The sequence below is a fragment of the Columba livia genome, chromosome 13 (assembly GCF_036013475.1).
Source record: "Columba livia isolate bColLiv1 breed racing homer chromosome 13, bColLiv1.pat.W.v2, whole genome shotgun sequence".
In the NCBI taxonomy this organism is placed as follows: domain Eukaryota; kingdom Metazoa; phylum Chordata; class Aves; order Columbiformes; family Columbidae; genus Columba; species Columba livia.
This window is the reverse complement of record NC_088614.1, coordinates 21115819-21132918: the sequence shown is the minus strand read 5'-3', so window position 1 is coordinate 21132918 and position 17100 is coordinate 21115819. Positions and strand designations below refer to the sequence as shown.

General features: G+C 43.2%; 1 protein-coding gene across 12 annotated transcripts in view; it reads right to left on the bottom strand.

The window, feature by feature from the left end:
• Window positions 1–9367: 9367 nt before the first annotated feature.
• SLC12A4 (solute carrier family 12 member 4) overlaps window positions 9368–17100 on the bottom strand; it is a 47779-nt gene continuing 40046 nt past the window's right edge. For 5 of the 12 annotated variants that reach the window (XM_065028484.1, XM_065028488.1, XM_065028486.1 and 2 more), the window contains 8 exons: window positions 16486–16681; window positions 15663–15832; window positions 15355–15486; window positions 15152–15259; window positions 14255–14439; window positions 13546–13560; window positions 11641–11774; window positions 9368–10535 (listed from right to left, as the gene is read on the bottom strand). In XM_065028484.1, coding sequence (XP_064884556.1) covers window positions 10444–10535; window positions 11641–11774; window positions 13546–13560; window positions 14255–14439; window positions 15152–15259; window positions 15355–15486; window positions 15663–15832; window positions 16486–16681 — 1032 coding nt within the window. In that variant the 3' untranslated portion in view covers window positions 9368–10443. The remainder of the gene's footprint in view (window positions 10536–11640; window positions 11775–13545; window positions 13561–14254; window positions 14440–15151; window positions 15260–15354; window positions 15487–15662; window positions 15833–16485; window positions 16682–17100) is intronic. The other 7 variants (XM_065028485.1, XM_065028491.1, XM_013368533.3 and 4 more) reach the window with 5 other exon arrangements.

The window sequence follows — 17100 nt, the reverse complement described above, 5'->3', positions numbered from 1 at the left end:
TCTTGTCCAACCAGTCACTGTAAGTAACTAGAGGTCTGTGTCTAGTATCTATTTAAATATCTGGAATTAGATTCACAGATAACACACCTCTAGCAAATGCCATTTATCATTACAAAAGAAAACTGGAAGGCAGGAGGAGTCCCCTCCACTTTCTCTTTTAATGTAGCATTTCAGGTGGAGGGAAGATGAAGGAATAACCACCTGTTATTGCAAATTCATCAGTAACATTAGCACAATTCCTTAACTTGGTAAATTCACTCTCCCCAAGTATCAGCAAAACTATGTTTCCCCCATACTAACCACTCACACTAGTTCCATGGTGAAAGATGCTATTGATACCATTTTTCAGAACAGCATTTTTACTAATTGTGACATACAAGCAGTTAGTAAATGCAGCCAGTTAGAAAATTACCTATCATGTCTTTTTACGTAAACAATTAGAAGGTGACCTTTGCACTTGCTGTTTGCTTTGTGTCTAGTCTCAAAGTATATTTTATGCTGAAATGTCATAGATGTTCTCAAAGAATGAACACTGCAGGAAAAATTAAGGTTGTATTTTTCCTACATAGATATTATGCTTTTCTTCTTTAAACAGACTTTTTGAGAAAGTCTGCAGCTGCGTACAAGGTATTAGAACTGATTAAAGCACACAGTCCTAGTTCAGAGCTCTAAGACCACCAGTTAACATGTCCATATGGATAATCCATTTTAGAATGGCACAAGGGTGTATGTGCTGAAGTGCCTCTTGCTCAAGCAAGCTATGCCCGAACTCAAACAGCCTCATTTGCTGAGTTAAATTTCTAACAGCAGCTTCCGCTCTGTTCTCAAAATATGAAACAGTTTTGCTTTCACCTATAGCAGCATGAAATGTTTTGTTAATAGAGTAAGGAGGTGAGTAACTCTGGGCACAGTCTCTAGTCATGCTCCCATTCAAGAGTGCATGGACATTGACATTGTCAAGTTTTTTAATTGCTGGAAAGTTCCATAGGGTAAATATAGTTGTTGTGCCAGAGTGCCTTGGAATTTACATTCATTCAATGAGACCTACTGTGTATCAGGAGTTAGAATAAAAATTCAAGTCCCCTTAATTTATCACAGCATAACTATAGATTAAGAAATCTTAAGATAAAGTCATGTGAAGTTATAGCACATATATTCTGCAGTTTCTCCTCTTCTTGCAGACGGTTTAGCACATTGAAAAGCTTGAGTCGTCGTCTTCTCTGCTGAGTTCTGTATTGCTTAGGAAATCGTACTGCTGGCAGCAGCCTTGAGCAGACCCTGTCCCTTCCAAATCTGACAACTCCAAGCTCCTCTCTAAGATGTGGTTTCAGCAAGAACTTGTAGCTGTAATATGGCCACTCAAAACAAAAGCCCACGAGCTTCCTGGAGACAACTTAGTACTCAAGCAAAACTGGAGTTTACTTAGTGCTTCCTCCCTCAAAGAACAACCAAAATGCCAAAATCATAAGTCCTCCAAGCACCAAAGAGGGTAAGACAGTGAGAAGCAGTGTTTGTTTTCTTAAGGAACAGCAAGGCAAATAGCTCTTTACAAGCCTCAAATGACAACCGGTACTTCCAAAGAGATAAAGCATTAAAAGATAAACAACTCACCACAGATGGACACCGCTGGCATGCAGCACTGTGCTTTCCTGAGAACTTCACTGTCTGGGAGGGAGCTCTGGGACACGTGAGACTCCATCTTCACCACATCCAGAGTTGCACGAGGCAGAAACCTCAAAAACACAGCCACAGTCTCAAGAAAACAGGAGCCTTCCTTCCAGAGGTGGTATTAATACTCAGCAGAAGAGCTGCAGACCTGAGTGGCAGTCACTGCTGGCCTGTAGAAACCCTGTAGCTAATTACTAGCTAATTACCCTGTAGATAATTAGTAGCTAATTATCATTGCTGTTCTCTGTGCCTGGGGATTCTACATCACTTATGGTGCCTCCAGGTGTTCCCTCTGGCTACTCAAGACTATTTTCCACGTAACCCGGGTGCGTTTCATTGTTCTTATGGTCCAAAACATGGAGTGGCTAGGGCCTACAGCCAGGCGGCGTGCAGAGAGCAACCTGGCGGCGGCTGGGTTGAGGTGCGCTAAAAAGTATATTAGGCCTAGCAGTGGTATGCAGGCAAACAGGCCACTACAGAGCGGCACTGCTGACTGTCTCTGTTCATGTTTGGTCACAGTGATACGCTGAATACCTGGCAAGATCTGTTTAAGAGACCTTTTGTTGAAGTGTATCAATTCAGGGAAAAACAAGCTTCTTCCTGAAAGCGTGTGTTTAAATATGAAACTTCATGGAGTTGCCAGGGACCGCATAAATAACACATTTTGCAATGTGGAAAAATTAGCAACGCTTAACTGCACAGTTCCACTCCTGTTTCTACGGCATGTACTGAGAAACGTCACGTCAGTATATTGAGCACATCCTTATTTTCTTTCAAAATTCAGAAGGCTCTTAAAAGTAGCTAAAGAGACTGCTAGAGATATGACATACATAATGTCAGTTTCCCAGTGACGTTAATGGAAGTTGTGTCCATTCATAACATGTTTAGCATTTATTACAAAAAAAACCAAAACCAAAACAAAACAAACAAAAACAAAACAAAACAAAACAAAACCCAAACAAATCTAATAAAAAGCACGGGAGTTTTCCTTGCTGCAGAAAGGCTCATGTACCGCATTCCGTTCGAGTACTTGAAGTGGCCACCGCACCATCTGTGTTAGAGTCAGTGGCTGAGAGGCGGGAAATCTCCGCTTCTCCCTGAGGATGTATATGATCCATCAGGCAATGATGGAGATTAGTTTTATTCCACATTCCTGGTACGGCAACAGAGACAATATTAGACCTGGCGTATTTTAATTGTCCTTTTGGAAAGAATGGTTATTTGAACATTGGACTATGGGACCTGCTGACTAAAAGAGCAGCTGGATTTTTATTTTGCTACTGTCTGTTTTGTTTTCAATGGCAAACCAAGCAGTATGAAGAACCATGTCTTTGTGCTAATAAGTAAGAGTTCAACACAAGGAAAACTCTAGCCTCTTCCTTTGGCTTAGCAGACATAACTAGACCCAGCTAAGGTTTCTTATTTTGTTTTATTTTGGTACGAGTAACCTGTGGAGATGCCCTCAGCCTGCAAAAGTAGCATCCAAATTCTGTTTTAATCCAGTAACTCAGACTTGGGGTATTGCATTTTGAGTCATTTCTGATTTTAAATGGAACATTAAGTGTTCATTTTGAATTGCAAAATGTAACTGAGAAATTGGCCCAAACTAGCATGATGACATCTGAGTCTTGTTCTCAGAAGAGTTCAACAACTTTTGTGGGCTCTACTATCTCCGAGAAGTTTATAGATGTCGCAGGCTAGGTGCCCTAGTGCAGCAGGTTTGGAGTTTCCTCATGAGTCTTTGACATGGGTTTCTTGGACAATGTCAGTATACAAAATGACTCAGACATCTGGGCTTGAAGGAGGTCCAATTATTTAGTTATAATGGTGAGACTGATTTTTTTGGCCAATTTTTGTATCTGTGAGATACACCTTGAAGCAAAAGAAATGTCAGCACCAAGAGAAGGTCAGCTTTGCTAAATTATGTAGACTTTTTCCTCTAAACCTTTTATCTGTAGGACTATCGACTTCTACATTTTTTTTCCAAGTTGCCTTCTCCACTTCTTAGAAAATTTGCCGCTGTATGCCTAATTTAAAGACATTATTGAGTTGCCCTGAAAATACTGACAGGCAAGGTGTAGTAGATTGTGGGCATATGGTTAGTAATGAGATTCTAATTAGATTTTGATACTTAAGCCTGGTGTGAGAAGGGTCAGTCTCTTAATCGTGTTAGACTTTGAAGAGATCACAGGAGTGACTTTTTCCTCCTTACAGCCTCTGCATCAAGAGCTGACTCTCTTTAACTAGATTGTGACACTAAATGTAACTTGATAAACATTGGTGCATTATGCTGTATTAGCTATAGAATCACACACACAAATGTGTTCATTTTGTAACCCCACAATAGTGAATTGCTATATGAAAAAGGACACCCCACGTGTACTCTTACTAGAATAAACTCTTGGCATAATCACAAATGTCCAATTAAACAAGCACTGTGAATTCTAACAGGATTTGTTCTCTCTGCAGATTTCACTGACAGAGGTGAATTAACACAGAAACAAGACTATCTTGAACTTCAGTCTCCCAGTAAGTTTTCTTCAACTTACTACTTCTGTGTAGATCAGAAACAATAGTAAAGAGCATTTCTGCCACTTCTACTGCCATTTTTGTTCTAACTTCATGCAAAGTAAGGGTTTCAGGAAAGTGAATGCCACTCCTGGTGTTAGAGGAAAGCTAAAGGGGAGAGGAAATTGCAGGGGGTCTAAACCCATGGCCTTAGAGGGCATGTGGTATAAAACTTACCACTTGGCGTACTCATCTCACACACCTGTCCTTCCTCCACCTGTCCAACGAGTACTAGTCTTTACAGCCATGAGACACATTTCAAGTAACTAGGTCTGTCTTAAAGCAGATTTCAACAGCAATAGCATTTATTTATTTACATTAAAAATTGACGTGTGCTTTAGATCAGAGACTGTACTTTGAATTAATCTCCCTGATCTTGCATGTGAGTTTACATCTATGGGGGTCAGGGAGCCTTCGGTGCGAAAGCTCTGCAACTGCTACAGGAAGAACAACCTTCTTTCTTCGAAGCCGCCGTGCTGCGCTGCCGTTGCGCTGAGGTGCAGTCTCTGCGGGGAGGCAGGAGAAGTGCTGCGCGTGGCGTGTCGGAAGATGCAGACGTCGGGATCAGACTTGGCCGTATTAGCACGTGGCCACGCTGACTTTCAGGACAGCGCTGAGTGCTCTCAGTTTGCATTCTTGAGATGCGTGGCCTGATCGCAGAGACGCTGAGGTAGAACACTTCTGGTTTACCCATTTATGTGGATTTTATGCCAGTTTCCATTCATTACTGACATAACAGCTGGCAGAAAGAAAAAAGTGGATGGAGTGTTCTGTCCTCAAACAGGAGTAAATCATGCCTGATTTAAAAGGAATTGTTTTTAACATCTGTAAAAAAAAAAAAATACAAAATAAAGTAGAAACAGGCACCACTTTGCAAACAATATAAGTGGTGAGCTTTGCTCCAGCAGAGTCTTACACCGCTTCAGCTTTCGTGTGTGAGAAACAGGGCATGGGCGTTAAACTGAATCCACACAAGGACGAGCTGGAAAAAAGCTCAGCTGCTTTTCATTTTCAGTATGTTCCTTTCAGTTGGCTGTCCTGGCTGAGCACTTCAATAAGCTCTTTTGGGGTGAGGAGTATCTCCATAAATGCAAAGAGGTTGTTGAAAATGGTCATGAATTAAACCGAACCCAACACACGTTTATGGAAAACAGAGCTGAAGCGGCTCTGACAAGACAAGAGTTGTGCTGGTTTGAAGCTCATGAACAGGGCCTTGCTTCCCCCGCACAGCTGCTCTCTGAGGAAGCAAATTGTGCTGGTCCTTGAAAGAGAAAAGAGCAGATAAGCCACAACGAGTTACATCGTGGGAGCAGCTCGTGTGCGCGCTGGTGAAGGACACGAAAGGAGCCAACTGAGATGCATCCAGCCCTGATTGTGACCAGCTTATTTTGATGGGGACTGTTTACATATTCCACCTAGATCTTTAATCTTTCTGTAGTGAATTTTTTTTTAAGCCTCAGCAATTGATTCCTTATTTACTGCTCTGTTTGTTTTGTTTTGGTTTTGCTTTTTAAATGTAATAGAAAGCAAATCAAGGTATTTAATCATAGCAGTAAATTTAAAAGCAGAATGAAATTAATTGTTACACTTAGGAAGTTGTTTCAGATGTGTAGCAGGAAAATGGTATGTATTCAGCTATGTAAAGCAGGTGAGTTTGACAAACTGCTGCATTCATATGACTTGCTACCTGATTACCTATGTTAAATCTGGAATTTCAAATGTATACCTCTCAGTTTTAAACTGCAATTCTTATAATCCTGACTGCTGCTTGCAGGCTGAGAGTGGGTCTTCTGTAGAAGTAGTAACTGTCTGACATTTGAAAGACCCCAGCAAAAATAATCTGAGAAACAATAATCAAGACAATATTGTCTTTGGGTTATTTATTTTTCCATGTCTAAAAACTTTTTCATTCACATGCTCTGCTGGCTGCTGGTTTTGCTTTGTTGACGCATAATGCAAAGGACTAAATTCTCAGAGAGGGACAACATATCTTAGCATTGACAACATCATACACAACGTCATACACAACTGCCCAATGTAAGTCACAGTCTGTACAATAGATACACTGTTCTATTAAATCACATGGAAAACAGCATTTCTGGGGGAGGCTCACCTCAGCTCCTGTGTTTCAGTTTGCTGAAGAGCTTTTCAAAGGTATAGCTTTGTTTGGGTTAGTTTGGAAAGAACTTCCCTTCACCCAGATTCGCTGCTCTGACCTCCTGCAGAAGTGCTAAGGACAGGCCAGTCCCATCTTACAAAAGCACAGAGCTGGTGTTTCTCTCGAACCCTCCAGCTGACATGTATGTGGTGCAGTCCCTACACTGTGACAGCTGTGGCTCAGATCCCCCTGTGGCTGAACCTCGGAGATTGCGTTGTCTGGAGGTGTATGGGCAGTATTGTGTCCTCCTGGGGGTGGTGTTTCATTGGAAAGAGAAAAAGCTACATCAAGAGGAGATCTCCCATCTTGCAGCTGGCAGGAAAAGTATGCGGTGAATTGTCTACTTTGGTTCTTCTTAAAAAGCATAATTTTATGAGGACTGACTTTGCCAGACATTTAACTTTGAACTGCACCACTGGATGGGAGATTAAAGACGAGTTTAAATGGGCATAATTTGTCGCTGCTGCCAAAAGGCACAGTCCTACTGGGACATGGGTGGATGACTGCTTGTGCCTGCACAAAATGGGCAGAGGTAAAAAACACAAGACACCTTTACTTTTGAAATTGGCCGTTTTGCTCAGTCTTTCACCCATTTCTCAGCTTAGATTTAGCCCATCACACATAGTAAGAGCCTCGCTATCAAGTACTTCTTGAAGCATTAGGACAGGCTTGCTCCAGGATGTGGCAGAAGAAATGACCATCGAGCCTGCCAGGAGCGAGCAGCATCTGCCCCGCTGGCAGGCGCTTTCCCACTGGGGCGCAGACCTGCCCTGACGGCAGTTTTTCCAACAGCGACAGCCCTGCCTGCATTATTTTAAGGGTGGGGAGAGCATTTTGGACAGAAGTTGCCAGCCGTAGACTCCATTTCAGTCGATCGTCCACAGACAGGGTGCGTGCCGTTCAAAGAGCAGCCTGAGCTTGGAACTCGGTGTGACTATGATGGGAAATTTTCTACAAACACCTGTGACCTGCCGGTCTGCGCTTTAGCGCTGAGTGATGCTGCCTGGCGCGCAAACCCAGAGCAACGGGGCGCCTGTCCCCCGGGAAAACGGCACCTCGTATGGCAGCATCTGGGCCAGCTCCCGCGCGGGGGACAGTGACTCCAGGAGGTTATGAGAACTTTGGCCCTCCGGAGCACAGCACGGGGCAGCTTTTCCCTTCCCAAGGGAAGCGCAGCCAGCGTTGTTCCGGGTGACGCAGATGAGGAAAGTGAGGACGGGGAGGAGGATGGAGTGGTTACATTGTTATTTGTTTTTAAGCTTGTCGCGTCTGATTTCCCGTCGGTGCATCTCGGATCGCGAACGGCACCGGCGGTCCGGCCGCGACCGCTCCCGAGCGACCGGCACCGGAGGCGCCCTGGCGCCCCCTGGCGGAGCTCGGGGGCCACGCAGGACGCGCCCGGCGGCCCCGCCGCGCTGCCCGAACCGGGGACGCGGGGGAGTTTTCTGAAAAGATAACGTGGCGTCTTTGTGCCGCAGCAGGGTTTTTGCTAATAACTTACAAATTATTAAAACTATACCATAAAAGTATAATTCTGTATACCCATATACAGAGAGCTTAAATCAGCTTTGTCATGTTTTAATTGCCGTTTTCTCATCTCCTCACCAAAAAAAAGGGCTGTGGACTAGGGACAGGAACGTAACGTGACCATTCGGTTACTCCCACAGAAGCTGACTCAACTAAAAATTACCTTTTCCACTGATGTTTTTCTTCCACAACGTTTTCCATGCTACTTGCAGCTTTTACTGACATGCGCCCCTGGACTCTGCACTTGGATATAAGCGGAGTCTCCGAGGAACTTATTTTGAACCTTTACGTATAGAGAGATGTCTTACATTATTGGAGCCTATTAAATCCTCATGGTCCACACAATACTGAATGTGAGAGCTTTTAAATCCACATTGCATAGAATCTCCCCTGAATGTATGTGGAAGGATATTCACTTGGTTAGTTTGATGTTAAAAACATAATAAAAGCCACAAACAGCTTACCTGAGTCAAGTAATAGATGGCACAGAAATCCTTTTGTGGGGTGGAGTTATGCCATCCAAATGCCTAAAATTTCATAATAAGTAAGTGTATATATTTCTCAGCATGTTTTTATTGAAAGTTTACATTTGGTAAAAAGAAAGTTAATGTCTCAAAGTCAGACCTACGAAAGTTTGAGGAATAGTTTTCATAAACTTTTATTTCTCCTATGAAAGAATGCTCGCAAATAGGTGTTAACTGTCACGATTGCTGAACACCTGCATACTGCTATTCAGTCCTCTGAAGTTGTAAAAATGATCTATCTACAAGTAGCACACTGTTTACAAATAACCAAGCTTTCCATTAGTTTTGAAATGCGAGTGGAATGAATTTTGGTTTTCAAAACCAGAAGAGCAAAGGCACTTGTTAAATAAAACGCTACCCACTTGAGAGCGCTCCCTGGCGTTGTTTCCTGGCTCTTGTCTTGCAGGCATCTTGCGCACACTGGTGTCAACCTGCTCCAATCAGGTATGTCCTATTTCACAGAGAGAACAAACTCAAGCTTTTAACTATTAAACTCTTAGAGCAAGCAGCTTCTTATAACGTTATTCAAGATGAAGACCTGGATAATTTCTCAGAGTTCAGTCTGACAGACTTCATGTTGCTACCTGGTCCCCGGTACAGGATTACCGCTTTCCCAGCCAGCCAGAGATCGTGGGGGGGTACCAGCTTGCGCGTGTTCCACAGCCGACCGGTACAGAGATCCACCCGGCATTCGCACAGGACTGCAGCTCCACCCCAGGAGCCTTCACCCCGCCAGGCTGCTCCAGGGGCTGAGCCGGCAGCTCCTCGGTGCCAGCCGTGCGCCGCTCGGGCACCGAGCCCTCCACCACCCGCCTTCACGGCGCATCCACCGGGGCGCTGGAGTCTGACCACAACCGCTCCGCACAGGGAAGGACAGGAGGAGTCTTCCTGCGTAATTCACCATCACACATGGAACAGAGAATAGGTTCAAAGTGTGTGCAACGTTTTATTGAAAAAATACGAATGTTCTGTACATAAGTACAATTCAACAGGCTCGGTAAAATCTCCAGAGACTTATTGGTTAATATAGGTCTTCTTTTCTTCCTTTTCCTCTAAGGGCATAAAGCATACAACGAAGCAGCAGGTCCCCTGTACTTGTGCAAGTGCGATCCCGTGGCTGTGCGTGCAGCGTGGCACCTGGCTCCACCCGCGGGACTCCGGCATGCTCAGTGTACTTTGATGGATGGTCTGCAAGAAATTTAAAGCACGGAAGAACTGCACAGAACTGGTCCTTCAATCCACTGATGATTCAAAATTTATTGTGAGATCTCTGTTATCCTGAACAGTCTGCATCTGCGTATCCAATATTTCTGACAAATAAATACAAAAATAAATAGGGATCTGGCCTCACAGAACCTCAAGTCTCAGAAGCAACACAATTCGTAGCAAGCTACATACATAATTTCAACTATATCAACATAATTTATTTAAATCTCTATCAATAAATGTATTAAAAGTATAAATTCTTATCCAATACTGAGAGTTTAGTTCTGGAAATAAACCCAGAAAAACAAAGCTTTTTCAGTCCTCTCTTACAATTTTAGTGTACTCTTAGAAAATGCTTTATAGCTGAACTTCAGCAGAAACTAGCTGCTATATAATGTAATTCTATTCCCCAAACCTAATATAAAAAGCTTTTTAAATCTTTTTACAGTAACTGGCTTTCATGTCCTAACTTTACATACAGTTACTAAAAATACCGCACACAGCAGTGCCAACTAAAAATAGGTTTAGTGTTAAGATTACATGCACAAATGCTGGAGTACCAAAGCAGAAACTGAATAATGCAGCAGCTTCACAATTAACTTATGTTGCTAATTGGATGATGTAACAACACTGCAATCCCACAGATATGTATGTTGCAAATGGAAAGACAACGAATAGGAGTGGATGAGGAGAAAGTGAGGCAAAAAACCTTTTTTTCTTCTCCATTTTAAAGTGGAATGTCTGTTATCGCCAAGAAGGTAAATGTAGACCAGCGTTAGAAGTTGTACTAAATCAGGAGTAAATTGTGATGACTTCTCGGCCACCTCCTCTAACAAGTAATACTCTCTCCAGACCCTCAGTCAAGACTTCGAGAAACTCCATGTCTGTTTTGGTCAAGTTAAGGACAAATATCGAAACCAAACGGCACAGTGATTAACCTCTGTACTGGGTTTATGTGGCATGGTTTTGGTAACAAGGAGGCTGCAGAAGCATCCTCAGTGAGATGAGACGTGGCGCTGCCCCACATCAGACAGAGCCACTTTCTGCCAGCTCCAAAATGAACCTGCCTCTGCCCAGCACCGAACCTGTCAGTGACGCCGGTGGCACAGGTCACAGTCACGCTCCCTCCCGCCACCTCCATGAATACCGAGTGTTTTCCAGTCACCAGTGGCTCAGTCTCCCCAGGGAAGGGTGAAAGAATTCAGCATCTGCACCCATAATCTCAAGTTTACAATCTCTCCCGAGCTCTAGGAGCTGTTGTCGAAACCCCCTTGTGCCGAGAGGAATGGTTTTATCCTTTCTTCAGCCTGTAGAACGCTGTGAAACAGATGTTACTGCTTCTACTATCTAGATTCAGGAGAAAATAATCTCTTGGTCTGTGACTCGTGACAGACATTGTTTGGCACAGGCCAGTGGAAAGCTTGGTAATTTAACGGGACAAACCAAGACTGAAGAGCAGCTGTGGACACAGACCGCGTGGCAACAGCCTCACCAGCGCGCAGCAGCAGCCCCGGCCTCGCTCCGAGCCCCGGGGCAGGCGCGGGCTGCACTGCCCCAGCAGCGCCCGGCGCGCGGAGCTCGGCTCCCAGGGCTGGGACAGCAGCTACGCCCCAGAGACACCCCCTCCTTCGGGACTTGCCTTCCTCGAGTTCAGACGCTGCCCTGCCCAAGGCGCCGGCTGCTGGGAACGGCTTCTTACACATCTGCTATTGAGAATTAAATTACATAAATTAAGTTTAATTTAATAAATAAATAAATAGAATCAAGTGAGAATTCAGACAAGACTGATTATAAAGCTACAAGGCTTCCAGAGTAACCAGAGGCAACTTGTATGTTAAGAAATTACTACGTAACAGCCACAAGCCAGTACCCTCCACTCAGTGGACACTTGGTCACACTACAGCCTGACAGCATTCGGGGCAAAGTCAATTCAGGAGCACAGAAGGAGGAAGATCTGCTACGTCCACCAGGCCTTGCCTGCAAGGATACAGTTTTCGTCTCCATCAGTATTCTTTGGAGGACCAGGCATGTTGAGAAGAACAAGTCTGGCATCATGGGATCTATTTACAATAACTTCATTTAGCTTCACTGCTGTGTGCATTCTTCGGACATTAGACTGGTTCCTGTGGAAGAAGCACATTGAGACGCACCGTTAGAAACGTGCCTCTGAAAACTGAATTATTAAAAAGCGCACCTTAAATCTCCCGAATGCCCTGTTAAATTTCAACTCAACACACAGTAAAATTTTTCAAACTTAATGAGAAAGATACAAAAGAGATTTCACAGAGCTTTTCAGATACTGCTGGTCCATCGGTTTTAAGATCCCCGGAGCCAAATTCTCCAGTTCACTAATACACTTTTTAAGAAGCACATTTTATAGAGATGATTTATTGTCTTGCACAAGAAGTTAAAATGCCCTGACTGCGGCTGTGTGCCTGCAGAGCGCTCGCCAGATCCCGCGCTCCCACGGCAGCACGGACCACGCACCGCGCTGGGCTCAGCGCCGCGCCAGACTGGCACCATCGCGCTCGTCCTCTGGTGCTGAAGAGCAGCCCGCATCTCCAGAGAAAGACTGGCTTCCTGCCCACGTGCAGGCTGGAGGTGCACCTGCTCGTGGGGCTCTTCTGCTGCACGATACGGAATTTAACCTTTCCTTCTGCCGGGAGCTGATGGGCCTCTCTGCCTGGCGATTTGCAAGAGAAACTTACAACCCCAGTAACTTTAACATCTCAATCATGCTTTTAAATTTGAGTATCCACTTGGTTCGAAGTTATGGGAGAAAAGGTAGTAGATGCAGCATGATCTCATAAGCCTCTGCTCCTTAAGAATCCAGGCTAGGAGAGGTAACAGGATTAATTATTCAGAATATATCATCACAAAGTGATATCAATTCATGCGTTAACAGAACTGGAAATTGTCCTTTGGGGAGTCTGAGCCAGGGAATGTTTCCTTCCTACAGGAAATCAACCATTACTTTGGTGATGTAAAAGGAAAAACAGTACAGAAATAGACTCAAAGGGAGAATAGATTTGCAGCTTTTTCTTCTTCATTTTAATAAATTAAAAACAGGTACTAGTAGAAACAAATCGAATATGAATCTGTAGTTTTGTTAATTCAGCTTTAACATGTTGTGAGTGAAATTCTTCAGTAACCTCGCTGCTCTTCTAAATACTTAGGTTTGCAAAGAAATATGTATGCAGAAAATAGAAGATGCAGTGGTAAGAATAATGTTTATTATACTAAAAACACGATTTTCACACTTTGAATTACCTCTCTGTTATTTCATGTTCCTATTTAATTTAGAGAAAGGACATCCCGCCTTCACCATGCCAGCGGCAGAAAGCCAGGGACAACACAGAGGCCAGATTGTGTTTACAGGAAAGAAGAAACTAGCACCAGAAACACTACACTGTTGTTACCTATGGATAGTCTTGGAAAAGTAGGGAATACCAAACCTTTAGTTCTCAACTAAAGTGACATTTAAAATGCGCATCTCCCCAGTGCTTTGAACGTGTAGGCTCTAAGACTGTTTAGTGTCCAGAAACTGTCAGAAATAACATCATAACAGTGATGTGGAATGAGAGCTTCTCTAAATGAGTAATGTTTCGCATTGCTTGTGTCATACTTTGCTTAAGAATACAGGTTCAGACCCGTAATTGTTTCCTAGCGTGACTTAGTTCTTGTTAGTACAGCTCTTGTGTTTGTTACGTGCCATTTATGATACTTAGCTTAAGCGGCTGATCCAGCTCCCTTTAAACACTTTGCTAAGACTGCTCAACTAACTCCTTTTCTCTTCTTCCATAATTACATACAGTTTTTCTGCTTTTAGTTGAGATAATGAAGTCTTCCCTCTCAACCATCTTAATGTACTTCTTAGTTAAATAACAAACTTACAAGTTTCCCCACTCTCTGAAAGCATGGAAGAAGAAAAAGTACAGGAAGTTAACACCAAATTCAGCAGAATTTCTACAGTATATAAACTATGTATGATGCATCCTAGACCAGATTGGAATTCTTGCGGATTTATTAGGAAGAAAAATCTAGAACTTTGCCAAGTATGCCAAGCTGAGCGAGTGAGCTCTTCATGTAAGATGTAGGACATCAGAGGTCACAGGAGACCACAAAGCCACAAGCAGGCCTTCACTTCTAGCTATTCAAGGCGCACACATCTGGTAAGACTAAGGCTGTTAGTACATGTCAGTCTGTCTTAGAGGGTTTTATCAGACAAATATTCTATTCACAGTCATTCATCACCATCTCCACAGCTTCCTCCTTGCTGTGTTAAACATCCCCGCTACACATTAGATCAGTGAAATTATCAGTCTGGGTTTTAATTGTGTGTTTTGTTGAGACATTTGGAAGACAGGAGGAAAATTCTAATAGGATTTAACAGCTCCAACTTAGACTTTGGTTATACCAAGTAAAATATTGCAGGATGTGTGCTACATTTAATTGGTTCGAGATTCCTCAGGAGGCTGACTGCTGTCTTTTCAGTAGGCAGCTCTCAATGTTTATTGCACAAGTCTAAACCGAGGATTAGGAGACAAAACCACAGCACATCTGGTTTCAGGAGGTGCAAGCTGCTGACTCTGACAAGACTCACGGCTTAATGCTGATGAGATCTCTAAAGCTTCCCACGGCGCTGCCTCGGTTCCGCTTCTCAGCGTCGCATTTCTCCTTTGTCCAGGTCATCTGGATGTTCTCAGGAACGGTGTCGGTCTCGTCCTCTTCATCTGAGTAGAGGCTCTCCAGACGTGCCACTGAATGCCTGTCCTTCACCAGCTGCGCCTGGAGGGCACAGGAACAACACGGTGAACTCAGGGACTCTATTTTAGATTCTCTGGCTCCATTTAAGCAATGTAAGTGTTTGCTCCATTGTATCCTTTATTTTGTACAGTCAATATAGCATTTAGGACAGCCCTAGCCAATAAACTTACATACCAAATTGACTTTAAAAAGAGTCTCTCACATCATGACACGGTCTGAAACAACGGACGAGTCTGACTCAAGATTGACAACAAAAATAAATTGGACAAACACATGCCGAAAAATTAGATCATCTGCACCCTTCATAGCTCCACGTCCTAACAGTCCAAAATGGAACCAAATCTTCAGTAGGAAAACAGGATAAATTGCGACAAACCCCAGACATCCCACATAAGGGAAAAACAAGGTGAAGAACGGGATGAGACTTACATCCTTAAGTCAATGAGTATCATTTATATCGCAAATGGGAACACAAAAATTGTTTCTACAGCATATGTGCCACTATTTTTTTTCCCCAAACTAAATAATTTCTAACACGTTTTTGCAAGGACAGCGAGGCTATTCAATGACTACACGAAATTTTGGGAAACAAAAAAGCTACACTAAAAGTATTTCCTTAAATCCTTAGAACACAGGAGTTAAATTTAAGCAGCAGCTATATAAAACGTTACCGGGAAGGCACTTTGTGTCGTCCACCTCAGCAGCCCATCATAATCAACCAGAAATGACATACCTCCCTTTCCCTCTCTGTTTTTGTCAGCCTCATTTGCCTCAGCATCTGAGATCTCTGCTCCATCATAAGAGTTCTCTCATAAGTATATGCCGAAATATCACTATTGTGCTGCAGAAATAAGAAAAACACTGTGCTTGTAATCAAGTTATAACCAAACACCACTGCTTGCAGCATAAAGCGAAGATCGCGCTCAAATCCCTTACCATTTCTACCACTTCTACCTCTGCCTCTATTCGGAGCTGATAGAGGAAAGTAGCCAAGTCCTTCTTCATCTGGATGCTGTTATCGTCCATCTGAGCTACAGTAAAAATCCTCATTTTGCATTTTCTCCAAACCTGGTGAGGGAATGCAAACTCTCAGTGTTTGAACCAATACATTTTGCTCTAGGAAACAGAAACTTATCAATATATCCACTTGTGTTTATCAATACAGGCTCTGCTACTGGACCTCGTTTCTTTGAACTAGTGGACACAGAAGCTGGGGGACAAACATTCTTTTGCTAGCTCCTTACTTTGTGCTGTTTGAGAAGAAAAGGAAGCAACATCAACATGCCTCCATCGTGCACAATCCACCAGACGTCAATGTTGCCTTCATTGTAACGCTCATGGTTGCTGGGGTAGAAAGACACGTTTTTGGGAACCAGCAGAGCCAGGTGGGCTGCGGTTGTGCAGCGAACGGTACCTGCCCCAGGGGGAAGAACACACCGTTACTTCCAACTGTGCGACAGCCACCTGTTGTTTTAATTTTTTTTTTTAAGTACGTACAGCAACGCTTGTATAGACAGGTCAGACGCAATGACAGAGCTGGGATAAAGCAGATGAACAGGAACATGAGCACTATTTCATGTTTCAAATACAAGTGTCCATCTTCAAAGCTAAGTATGAGGAGAAGGCATCTGCTCTGCTCTAACTTGACCACATTAAGTAACTGGACCACAGGGGAAGGAGAGGGATAGAGCAGAGCGTTGGCTCCAATAGTGAAAGGAGACAGGCAGGTTATGGCCAGTGAAAAGACAGTTTATCTAGCAAACCAATTACAGTTTGCCATAAAAACAGTATCTCTCAAGTCTGTAACTTTTTTAAGCATCCGTTAGACAGAGGAATATTAGCTGCTAGATTAATCTTTGAAGATCTTTCATAAGTTTTTTTATATACAGTAAGTGATATTTCAAACACGGGGCATTTTTTGTGAGAATTTATCTACTTCACAATTCATACTAGAAAAAAACAGACTAAAAACCAAAATCAGTTTCACAAGGATTCTGTTAAAATCCCCTGTACGCACCATGTGTGTAATAAACATCTGTCTGACCACGCAGAACCTTCAAAGCTCACCTATGAACGTCTTCCAGGACCTCGGGTCTTCGCTCTGTCTCCAGCCGTACGGCCACCCCAGAACCACGGTGTTGTGTTTCATGCCACCGAGTCCACAGGACTGGATCAAGTGGGCAATTCCTTCTCGAACTTTATTAGCTACAACCACTTGACAAAATCCCTTCACCTTCTCAATGTCCATCATATTCTTAATAGTCTGCACGACAGACAAGGAGAAACCTCACAAACAAGAGCAACTTTAACTATTTCTCTGTCGTGTGATTACAGTGTAAATTCCCGGTTCACACATCCACAACATATTCCAAAGCAAAGTTCTGCTCATCCACTTTCCTCAGTAAGACAGAAAACACCCGCTGACTGTGAATAACACTTGTTTAAAACACAGATAGAAATAATTCTGTTTGGAAGGGAACTAACATTATGATAAGGGCTTTTTTGGTTGTGCTACAATCTCTTATTCACAGCAGTAGTTAGTGATATCTGTGTTACTACCTAACTTTCCATTTTCTAGTCCTAAAACACTCACCTTTTTAAACCCAAGGCTAACAACTTCATTCAGATTTCCAGTTTCAGAGTTCTGTGTAACATGCTGTGTTATTACATGCAGTTTACAAA